Source organism: Oncorhynchus nerka, unplaced genomic scaffold, assembly GCF_034236695.1.
Source record: "Oncorhynchus nerka isolate Pitt River unplaced genomic scaffold, Oner_Uvic_2.0 unplaced_scaffold_1732, whole genome shotgun sequence".
Classification (NCBI taxonomy): Eukaryota; Metazoa; Chordata; class Actinopteri; order Salmoniformes; family Salmonidae; genus Oncorhynchus; species Oncorhynchus nerka.
Window position 1 is genome coordinate 3,394 of NW_027039589.1, and position 12,702 is coordinate 16,095.

A 12,702-nucleotide genomic window follows, 5' to 3' on the forward strand; every position below is an offset into this window, starting at 1 on the left:
ATATCAGACACGGTCCATATCAGACACGGTCCATATCAGACACGGTCCATATCAGACACGGTCCATATCAGACACGGTCCATATCAGACACGGTCCATATCAGACACGGTCCATATCAGACACGGTCCATATCAGACACGGTTCAATCAGATACGGTCCATATCAGACACGGTCCATATCAGACACGGTCCATATCAGACACGGTCCATATCAGACACGGTCCATATCAGACACGGTCCATATCAGACACGGTCCATATCAGACACAGTCCATATCAGACACAGTCCATATCAGACACAGTTCATATCAGACACAGTTCATATCAGACACGGTCCATATCAGACACGGTCCATATCAGACACGGTCCATATCAGACACGGTCCATATCAGACACGGTCCATATCAGACACGGTCCATATCAGACACGGTCCATATCAGACACGGTCCATATCAGACACGGTCCATATCAGACACGGTCCATATCAGACACAGTCCATATCAGACACAGTCCATATCAGACACGGTCCATATCAGACACAGTCCATATCAGACACGGTCCATATCAGACACAGTTCATATCAGACACAGTTCATATCAGACACAGACCAATCAGACACAGACCAATTAGACACAGACCAATCAGACACAGTTCATATCAGACATAGACCAATCTGTCTAGTTCAGCTGGAGGGAAAGGCAGCCCAATTCTGATATTTTTTTCATAAATTGCTTTTGACCAATCAGAGCAGCTCTGAAAAAGATCTGATGTGAAAAGATCGAAAGTGATTGATCAAAAGACTGATTAGTGGAAAAATTGGGCTGCCTGTGTAAACGTAGCCAAGGTGAACTTGCTGGTATTCCTTTCTGAGTCATTATATGTGGTAATATCACGAAGATGTAATTCTCTAACATACCAGGAGAGGGCAGTCTAATATAAGGTTTCACCAGAATGTGTAAGAGAACGTCAGATTGGCTCTAGACTAGCAACTGAGCTAGTCAGGACTAAGACCTGCACAACACAATGTGTAGAAATGAACAGGGAGCTCTGTTTCATCAACACTGACCGTATGTGTGTCTGTCTACAGTATGACTCCTGACCATGGTCCTGGTATGTTTATATAGAGTGTTAACCCTCCCTACAGTATGAGTACTGACCATGGTCCTGGTATGTTTATATAGTGTGTTAACCCTCCCTACAGTACGAGTACTGACCATGGTCCTGGTGTGTTTATATAGAGTGTTAACCCTCCCTACAGTATGAGTACTGACCATGGTCCTGGTGTGTTTATATAGAGTGTTAACTCTCCCTACAGTATGAGTACTGACCATGGTCCTGGTGTTTATATAGTGTGTTAACCCTCCCTACAGTATGAGTACTGACCATGGTCCTGGTGTGTTTATATAGAGTGTTAACCCTCCCTACAGTATGAGTACTGACCATGGTCCTGGTGTGTTTATATAGAGTGTTAACCCTCCCTACAGTACGAGTACTGACCATGGTCCTGGTATGTTTATATAGAGTGTTAACCCTCCCTACAGTACGAGTACTGACCATGGTCCTGGTGTGTTTATATAGTGTGTTAACCCTCCCTACAGTATGAGTACTGACCATGGTCCTGGTGTGTTTATATAGAGTGTTAACCCTCCCTATAGATGAGTACTGACCATGGTCCTGGTGTGTTTATATAGAGTGTTAACCCTCCCTATAGATGAGTACTGACCATGGTCCTGGTGCGTTCGTCCACGGCCGCCACGTTAACCTTCATATAACTGTTGGGGCTGTTGAGCCAGCGTGTCTTCTCCCTGGCCTGTCTCTGCTGGAGGAACTTAAACGGCAGCCGCGCGGCGCCCTCCTCCTCCTCGAACATGAACGCCGTCACCGTGGCCGGGATCTCCACGTCGGACTTGTGCCGAGGCTTCTCCCGAACGATGGGGTGGCGGTAAGCGTAGCCAGTCCGGTAGCCCTGTGGGGAAAAGGATACAGAAATCAATCAAATGACTAGATCTCATGTACATAGTGTGTTGAGTTCGGCAGCCCTGTATGGCCAAACAAACCAACGACAGAAATGTCCATCTACAAATCAGATTCCATTTGTATCGTTATTATTTTCCACAAAGTTTCTAAGTCCCTAGAGAGGAAGACGAGGGAAAAGTGGTAGGAAAGAAGACTCTTTAGTAGTGGAACAAAATGTTGTCAAGCTTTTGATCTCCCCATTCATCTAGAGTTCATTTTCAATAGTGCAAGTCCTCTCTGTAGAATCCTCACTCCATAGGAATGTAGTTCGTGTCTCTGTCCCACCCTTATTATTTGGACAGAGCCCTGGACTCAAAACTACCGCCTCTGTCACTAAGGAAAACGGAAAGAGAGCGAGAGAGCGAGAGCGAGAGAGAGTGGGGGACAGTCTCCGGCCACTATCCCATGATTCCTAGCTGTGGGAGAATGGAAAAAGGATGATGTGCAGCCGGAGGGGTTCCTGGCGTCCATGGACAATGGAGTGTGTTCAGATACTTCCTGTCTCTTTCTCTCCCCCTCTCTCTTATCCGTCTTTCTCCTCTCTGTCCCTCGCTCTCTCTCTCACCCTGTATAGCGCTCCTCTTCTCTATCTGACTTCTCTTTCTCATCCCTCTCTCTTTCTATATCTCTCTCACCCTGTATAGCGCTCCTCTTCTCTATCTGACTTCTCTTTCTCATCCCTCTCTCTTTCTATATCTCTCTCTCACCCTGTATAGCGCTCCTCTTCTCTATCTGACTTCTCTTTCTCATCCCTCTCTCTTTCTATATCTCTCTCTCACCCTGTATAACGCTCCTCTTCTCTATCTGACTTCTCTTTCTCTGTCCCATCCCTCTCTTTCTCCCTCCTTTTCATCGATACCAGACTATCCTGTCAGTGTCAATCACATATAGACTTTAACCAGGTGTTCGGAGACCAGACTCAACCTTTCAACTGGACTCAGGAAACACAGAATCAGAATCAGATGAGGTTCTTGGCATGCAGCTTCCTCTCCATATCAGAGGTATCTGCTGTGGTGTTGTGAAATGTGTTATTCTGGTATATTCTGTACTATAATAAATAGTCTTTTTACGAGGTGTGAGACAAGACTATGTGATAGGAGCGGTCCTCTTTGGACAGCTACACAGACCGTTGAGTAATGACTCTCCAGATACATTGAGGACAGAGGTGAGAAGAGAGTAGACAAACAGTTAGAGAAGAGAGACTTGGGGAGACGAGAGAGAGGGAGGAGAGGAAAGAGGTGAAAAAGACAAAAGGCAAGAAAGAGGACACAAGGGAGAGAAGGGAGAGAAAGAGGGGGAGAGAAGGGAGGGAGTCTCTGCTGTAAGCTCAGCAGTGTCTGATCCTTGAGGGATCTGGTGTTGTTATGAAGCCTTCCAGTCAGAGTTCCAGCAGGGCCCAGACCATAGATCACTGACCCAGTCCCAAGTCTACAGGGCCCAGACCATAGATCACTGACCCAGTCCCAAGTCTACAGGGACCAGACCATAGATCACTGACCCAGTCCCAAGTCTACAGGGCCCAGACCATAGATCACTGACCCAGTCCCAAGTCTACAGGGCCCAGACCATAGATCACTGACCCAGTCCCAAGTCTACAGGGCCCAGACCATAGATCACTGACCCAGTCCCAAGTCTACAGGGCCCAGACCATAGATCACTGACCCAGTCCCAAGTCTACAGGGCCCAGACCATAGATCACTGACGCAGTCCCAAGTCTACAGGGACCAGCACAGCTGCACTGGACCAGTGATGTACTGTACTTTATGGAGTGATAGATCCAGTGGATGACCCATAAACAGTAATGACAGAGGAAATTAGGGCAGGACTGTACACTATGTGTTGGATGCCAACTCACTGTCCTTGAATTCCATTTCCCTGTTAGTTACACAACCTGGAGGTCAGAGGCAGGGGGGCACCTGGGACAGGGCCAGCCCAGCAGGTCAACTCATAGCCTGGGTAGCGTGGGTGGTAGCCCCGCTTCCTTCCATGACCTTGGTGGCTAGTGCCAACTGCACATATGGCATAGCTAGGAGTCACTGTCACAGCAATGATATTATATGGTAATGTAGATTACAGTGTGTGTGTGTGTGTGGAGGGGGGATGGAGTGTGTGTGTAGCAGGGAAAGGAGAGTGTGTGTGTGTAGTGTGTGTGGGTGTGTGTGTGAGTGTGTCTGTGTCAGTGTAAACCACTCACCAGGTTATCCAGCATCCTCATGAGAGATTCAAACTCCAGCTCTCCCACCTTCCACTTGTGTGGGCTTCCCATGTTGACAGACCCTGCATCGGCCACCGCATGGGTCCGAGACTTATACTTCTCAGCATCTAACACAATCAGGTTGTCTACGCCGCCAGCACACGAGACCGCATTCACCTAGAGAGAGAGAGAGAGAGATGGGGGAGAGAGAGAGAGCGATGGGGGAGAGAGAGATGGGAGAGGGAAGGAGGGAGAGAGAGAGAGTGAGGGAAAGAGGGAGAAAGAGAAAGAGTGAGAAAGAAAGAGAGAAATTAGCCATTTCGAGTTCTATCGAGAGAAAAATCTAGACAATTGAGAAATGCAACCCAGGGAGGTATTACAGTTTACAGTTATTATACAAGGTCACTTTTTTTTTTACAATAGCCACACACACACCGTAGCCTGAGGTTAATCTCTAGGTATTAAGCAGGCTTTGCTAGGTTGGATTAATGTTTTGTTTGGCTCTGAGGCCGAGATTCAAATAGGGATTTGGTGCACCTATTACAGCAGTCAGGGATAACACCCACACACACACCCCCACACACACAGCAGGCAGGGATAACACCCACACACACACCCCCCACACACACAGCAGGCAGGGATAACACCCACACACACACCCCCACACACACAGCAGGCAGGGATAACACCCACACACACACCCCCACACACACACAGCAGGCAGGGATAACACCCACACACACACCCCCACACACACACAGCAGGCAGGGATAACACCCACACACACACCCCCACAGCAGGCAGGGATAACACCCACACACACACCCCCACACACACACAGCAGGCAGGGATAACACCCACACACACACCCCCACACACACACAGCAGGCAGGGATAACACCCACACACACACCCCCACACACACACAGCAGGCAGGGATAACACCCACACACACACACACCCATACACACCCCCCCACACACACAGCAGGCAGGGATAACAACCACACACACACCCCCACACACACACAGCAGTCAGGGATAACACCCACACACACACACCCATACACACCCCCACACACACACAGCAGGCAGGGATAACACCCACACACACACCCCCACACACACACAGCAGGCAGGGATAACACCCACACACACCCACACACACACCCCCACAGCAGGCAGGGATAACACCCACACACACACCCCCACACACACACAGCAGGCAGGGATAACACCCCCACACACACACACACCCCCACACACACACAGCAGGCAGGGATAACACCCACACACACACCCCCACACACACACAGCAGTCAGGGATAACACACACACACACACCCCCACACCGTAATGTCTACCATATTTACAAACTGCATACGCACAGCACACAGGCAAGCAGGCACACAAACAGTGACGCACACATATCATACGCACACGCACACAAACACACTTTGCCAAACAAAACTCTGGAAATCATTGACTTTTCATTCAAGCGGCCCTGCTGGTGTTGTTGTGGAGTAACATACAGTCCATTTAAAATGCTCTTTTTCCCTCTTCTAATTCAGACGGTGTAGGATGTTATAGGGCTTGAACACAAACTCTCTGTTTCCCTGCCAGTCTTTCTCTCCAGCTGTCTTCACGTTTCCTCTCCCTCTAGATGTTTAACAACCCCATAAATGACATTCCGGCTTTCCTTTGAAAACACAGAAACTACCAAAACAGGAACAGCATCACTAATAAGTGGTAGATGAAGATAACAGCCATTGTGACGTCGTGTTGTTGCAGAATCGAAGGTGTGAGATGTTACTGACATCTCTGTTAGAACAGTAAATGTCTGTAGAATCGAAGGTGTGAGATGTTACTGACATCTCTGTTAGAACAGAACAGTAAATGTCTGTAGAATTGAAGGTGTGAGATGTTACTGACATCTCTGTTAGAACAGAACAGTAAATGTCTGTAGAATTGAAGGTGTGAGATGTTACTGACATCTCTGTTAGAACAGTAAATGTCTGTAGAATCGAAGGCGTGAGATGTTACTGACATCTCTGTTAGAACAGAACAGTAAATGTCTGTAGAATCGAAGGTGTGAGATGTTACTGACATCTCTGTTAGAACAGAACAGTAAATGTCTGTAGAATTGAAGGTGTGAGATGTTACTGACATCTCTGTTAGAACAGAACAGTAAATGTCTGTAGAATTGAAGGTGTGAGATGTTACTGACATCTCTGTTAGAACAGTAAATGTCTGTAGAATCGAAGGTGTGAGATGTTACTGACATCTCTGTTAGAACAGTAAATGTCTGTAGAATTGAAGGTGTGAGATGTTACTGACATCTCTGTTAGAACAGTAAATGTCTGTAGAATCGAAGGTGTGAGATGTTACTGACATCTCTGTTAGAACAGAACAGTAAATGTCTGTAGAATCGAAGGTGTGAGATGTTACTGACATCTCTGTTAGAACAGAACAGTAAATGTCTGTAGAATTGAAGGTGTGAGATGTTACTGACATCTCTGTTAGAACAGAACAGTAAATGTCTGTAGAATTGAAGGTGTGAGATGTTACTGACATCTCTGTTAGAACAGTAAATGTCTGTAGAATCGAAGGTGTGAGATGTTACTGACATCTCTGTTAGAACAGTAAATGTCTGTAGAATCGAAGGTGTGAGATGTTACTGACATCTCTGTTAGAACAGTAAATGTCTGTAGAATCGAAGGTGTGAGATGTTACTGACATCTCTGTTAGAACAGTAAATGTCTGTAGAATCGAAGGTGTGAGATGTTACTGACATCTCTGTTAGAACAGTAAATGTCTGTAGAATCGAAGGTGTGAGATGTTACTGACATCTCTGTTAGAACAGAACAGTAAATGTCTGTAGAATCGAAGGTGTGAGATGTTACTGACATCTCTGTTAGAACAGAACAGTAAATGTCTGTAGAATCGAAGGTGTGAGATGTTACTGACATCTCTGTTAGAACAGAACAGTAAATGTTTGTAGAATCGAAGGTGTGAGATGTTACTGACATCTCTGTTAGAACAGAACAGTAAATGTCTGTAGAATTGAAGGTGTGAGATGTTACTGACATCTCTGTTAGAACAGAACAGTAAATGTCTGTAGAATTGAAGGTGTGAGATGTTACTGACATCTCTGTTAGAACAGAACAGTAAATGTCTGTAGAATCGAAGGTGTGAGATGTTACTGACATCTCTGTTAGAACAGAACAGTAAATGTCTGTAGAATCGAAGGTGTGATGTTACTGACATCTCTGTTGTTACTGACATCTCTGTTAGAACAGAACAGTAAATGTCTGTAGAATCGAAGGTGTGAGATGTTACTGACATCTCTGTTAGAACAGAACAGTAAATGTCTGTAGAATCGAAGGTGTGAGATGTTACTGACATCTCTGTTAGAACAGAACAGTAAATGTCTGTAGAATTGAAGGTGTGAGATGTTACTGACATCTCTGTTAGAACAGAACAGTAAATGTCTGTGAGATGTTAATCTGTTAGAACAGAACAAGGTGTGAGATGTTACTGACATCTCTGTTAGAACAGAACAGTAAATGTCTGTAGAATCGAAAGATGTTACTGAATGTTACTGACATCTCTGTTAGAACAGAACAGTAAATGTCTGTAGAATCGAAGGTGTGAGATGTTACTGAATCTCTGTTAGTAGAACAGTAAATGTCTGTAGAATCGAAGGTGTGAGATGTTACTGACATCTCTGTTAGAACAGAACAGTAAATGTCTGTAGAATCGAAGGTGTGAGATGTTACTGACATCTCTGTTAGAACAGAACAGTAAATGTCTGTAGAATCGAAGGTGTGAGATGTTACTGACATCTCTGTTAGAACAGAACAGTAAATGTCTGTAGAATCGAAGGTGTGAGATGTTACTGACATCTCTGTTAGAACAGTAAATGTCTGTAGAATCGAAGGTGTGAGATGTTACTGACATCTCTGTTAGAACAGTAAAGAACAGTAAATGTCTGTAGAATCGAAGGTGTGAGATGTTACTGACATCTCTGTTAGAACAGAACAGTAAATGTCTGTAGAATCGAAGGTGTGAGATGTTACTGACATCTCTGTTAGAACAGAACAGTAAATGTCTGTAGAATCGAAGGTGTGAGATGTTACTGAACAGTAAATGTCTGTAGAATTGAAGGTGTGAGATACTGAATCTCTGTTAGAACACAGTAAATGTCTGTAGAATCGAAGGTGTGAGATGTTACTGACATCTCTGTTAGAACAGAACAGTAAATGTCTGTAGAATCGAAGGTGTGAGATGTTACTGACATCTGTTAGAACAGAACAGTAAATGTCTGTAGAATCGAAGGTGTGAGATGTTACTGACATCTCTGTTAGAACAGTAAATGTCTGTAGAATTGAAGGTGTGAGATGTTACTGACATCTCTGTTAGAACAGTAAATGTCTGTAGAATTGAAGGTGTGAGATGTTACTGACATCTCTGTTAGAACAGAACAGTAAATGTCTGTAGAATTGAAGGTGTGAGATGTTACTGACATCTCTGTTAGAACAGAACAGTAAATGTCTGTAGAATCGAATGTTACTGACATCTCTGTGAGTAAATGTTACTGACATCTCTGTTAGAACAGAACAGTAAATGTCTGTAGAATTGAAGGTGTGAGATGTTAGACATCTCTGTTACAGACAGTAAATGTCTGAAGGTGTGAGATGTTAATCTCAGAACAGTAAATGTCTGTAGAATCGAAGGTGTGAGATGTTACTGACATCTCTGTTAGAACAGAACAGTAAATGTCTGTAGAATCGAAGGTGTGAGATGTTACTGACATCTCTGTTAGAACAGAACAGTAAATGTCTGTAGAATGAAGGTGTGAGTAAATGAATGAAGGTGTGAGATGTTACTGACATCTCTGTTAGAACAGTAAATGTCTGTAGAATTGAAGGTGTGAGATGTTACTGACATCTCTGTTAGAACAGTAAATGTCTGTAGAATCGAAGGTGTGAGATGTTACTGACATCTCTGTTAGAACAGTAAATGTCTGTAGAACAGACATCTCTGTTAGAACAGTAAATGTCTGTAGAATCGAAGGTGTGAGATGTTACTGACATCTCTGTTAGAACAGTAAATGTCTGTAGAATCGAAGGTGTAAATGTCTGTTAGAACAGTAAATCTGTAGAATTGAAGGTGTGAGATGTTACTGACATCTCTGTTAGAACAGAACAGTAAATGTCTGTAGAATCGAAGGTGTGAGATGTTACTGACATCTCTGTTAGAACAGTAAACAGAACAGTAAATGTCTGTAGAACAGTAAAGGTGTGAGATGTTACTGACATCTCTGTTAGAACAGAACAGTAAATGTCTGTAGAATCGAAGGTGTGAGAATGACATCTCTGTTAGAAACAGTAAATGTCTGTAGAATCGAAGGTGTGAGATGTTACTGACATCTCTGAACAGAACAGTAAATGTCTGTAGAATCGAAGGTGTGAGATGTTACTGACATCTCTGTTAGAACAGAACAGTAAATGTCTGTAGAATCGAAGGTGTGAGATGTTACTGACATCTCTGTTAGAACAGAACAGTAAATGTCTGTAGAATCGAAGGTGTGAGATGTTACTGACATCTCTGTTAGAACAGAACAGTAAATGTCTGTAGAATCGAAGGTGTGAGATGTTACTGACATCTCTGTTAGAACAGAACAGTAAATGTCTGTAGAATCGAAGGTGTGAGATGTTACTGACATCTCTGTTAGAACAGAACAGTAAATGTCTGTAGAATCGAAGGTGTGAGATGTTACTGACATCTCTGTTAGTAAACAGAACAGTAAATGTCTGTAGTAAATCGAAGGTGTGAGATGTTACTGACATCTCTGTTAGAACAGAACAGTAAATAGTCGAAGGTGTGAGATGTTACTGACATCTCTGTTAGAACAGAACAGTAAATGTCTGTAGAATCGAAGGTGTGAGATGTTACTGACATCTCTGTTAGAACAGAACAGTAAATGTCTGTAGAATCGAAGGTGTGAGATGTTACTGACATCTCTGTTAGAACAGAACAGTAAATGTCTGTAGAATTGAAGGTGTGAGATGTTACTGACATCTCTGTTAGAACAGAACAGTAAATGTCTGTAGAATCGAAGGTGTGAGATGTTACTGACATCTCTGTTAGAACAGAACAGTAAATGTCTGTAGAATCGAAGGTGTGAGATGTTACTGACATCTCTGTTAGAACAGAACAGTAAATGTCTGTAGAATCGAAGGTGTGAGATGTTACTGACACTGTTAGAACAGAACAGTAAATGTCTGTAGAATCGAAGGTGTGAGATGTTTGACATCTCTGTTAGAACAGAACAGTAAATGTCTGTAGAATTGAAGGTGTGAGATGTTACTGACATCTCTGTTAGAACAGAACAGTAAATGTCTGTAGAATCGAAGGTGTGAGATGTTACTGACATCTCTGTTAGAACAGAACAGTAAATGTCTGTAGAATCGAAGGTGTGAGATGTTACTGACATCTCTGTTAGAACAGAACAGTAAATGTCTGTAGAATCGAAGGTGTGAGATGTTACTGACATCTCTGTTAGAACAGAACAGTAAATGTCTGTAGAATTGAAGTGTGAGATGTTACTGACATCTCTGTTAGAACAGAACAGTAAATGTCTGTAGAATCGAAGGTGTGAGATGTTACTGACATCTCTGTTAGAACAGAACAGTAAATGTCTGTAGAATCGAAGGTGTGAGATGTTACTGACATCTGTTAGAACAGAACAGTAAATGTCTGTTACTGACATCTCTGTTAGAACAGAACAGTAAATGTCTGTAGAATCGAAGGTGTGAGATGTTACTGACATCTCTGTTAGAACAGAACAGTAAATGTCTGTAGAATCGAAGGTGTGAGATGTTACTGACATCTCTGTTAGAACAGTAAATGTCTGTAGAATCGAAGGTGTGAGATGTTACTGACATCTCTGTTAGAACAGAACAGTAAATGTCTGTAGAATTGAAGGTGTGAGATGTTACTGACATCTCTGTTAGAACAGAACAGTAAATGTTTGTAGAATCGAAGGTGTGAGATGTTACTGACATCTCTGTTAGAACAGTAAATGTCTGTAGAATTGAAGGTGTGAGATGTTACTGACATCTCTGTTAGAACAGAACAGTAAATGTCTGTAGAATCGAAGGTGTGAGATGTTACTGACATCTCTGTTAGAACAGAACAGTAAATGTCTGTAGAATCGAAGGTGTGAGATGTTACTGACATCTCTGTTAGAACAGAACAGTAAATGTCTGAAGGTTGAGATGTTACTGACATCTCTGTTAGAACAGTAAATGTCTGTAGAATCGAAGGTGTGAGATGTTACTGACATCTCTGTTAGAACAGAACAGTAAATGTCTGTAGAATCGAAGGTGTGAAATGACATCTCTGTTAGAAACAGTAAATGTCTGTAGTGAAGGTGTGAGATGTTACTGACATCTCTGTTAGAACAGAACAGTAAATGTCTGTAGTAGAACATCTCTGTTAGAAGAACAGTAAATGTGAAGGTGTGAGATGTTACTGACATCTCTGTTAGAACAGAACAGTAAATGTCTGTAGAATTGAAGGTGTGAGATGTTACTGACATCTCTGTTAGAACAGAACAGATAAATCTCTGTTAGACAGAACAGTAAATGTTTGTAGAATCGAAGGTGTGAGATGTTACTGACATCTCTGTTAGAACAGAACAGTAAATGTCTGTAGAAGAAGGTGTGAGATGTTACTGACATCTCTGTTAGAACAGAACAGTAAATGTTACTGACATCTCTGTTAGAACAGAACAGTAAATGTCTGTAGAATTGAAGGTGTGAGATGTTACTGACATCTCTGTTAGAACAGAACAGTAAATGTCTGTAGAATCGAAGGCGTGAGATGTTACTGACATCTCTGTTAGAACAGTAAATGTCTGTAGAATTGAAGGTGTGAGATGTTACTGACATCTCTGTTAGAACAGAACAGTAAATGTGAGATGTAGAATTGAAGGTGTGAGATGTTACTGACATCTCTGTTAGAACAGTAAATGTCTGTAGAATCTCTGTTGTAAAGGTGTGAGATGTTACTGACATCTCTGTTAGAACAGTAAATGTATGTAGAATTGAAGGTGTGAGATGTTACTGACATCTCTGTTAGAACAGTAAATGTCTGTAGAATCTCGATCTAAACGAGTTACTGAATTCATTGACCTATTGTTTGATGAGAGTGAGGTCCAGGGTTCAGGGTGTGTGTGTGTGTGTGTGTGTGTGTATACCTGGATTTCACAGGCATACTGAGCGTTGTAGATGTAATGAAAGGCCTCTTCGATGGTTTCCCCCAGAGCCACCACTCCATGGTTCCTCAGCACCAGCACCTGATCACCAAACACACACAGTCAAATACAACGGTCACAACACAACCCTAGACGAGGACAGTTACATCTAACAAGACCATATTCCCCAGTATGGTAATAAGCCTCCATAGTTTACCAGTCGATGACTCTA

General features: G+C 43.0%; 1 protein-coding gene across 1 annotated transcript in view; it reads right to left on the minus strand.

The window, feature by feature from the left end:
• Positions 1–1,688: 1,688 nt before the first annotated feature.
• Positions 1,689–12,702, minus strand: part of LOC135568044 (gamma-adducin-like) — a 57,477-nt gene continuing 46,463 nt past the window's right edge. The window contains exons 9-11 of the mRNA XM_065015065.1: positions 12,474–12,572; positions 4,209–4,385; positions 1,689–1,964 (exon numbers count right to left, since the gene is read on the minus strand). Coding sequence (XP_064871137.1) covers positions 1,704–1,964; positions 4,209–4,385; positions 12,474–12,572 — 537 coding nt within the window. The 3' untranslated portion in view covers positions 1,689–1,703. The remainder of the gene's footprint in view (positions 1,965–4,208; positions 4,386–12,473; positions 12,573–12,702) is intronic.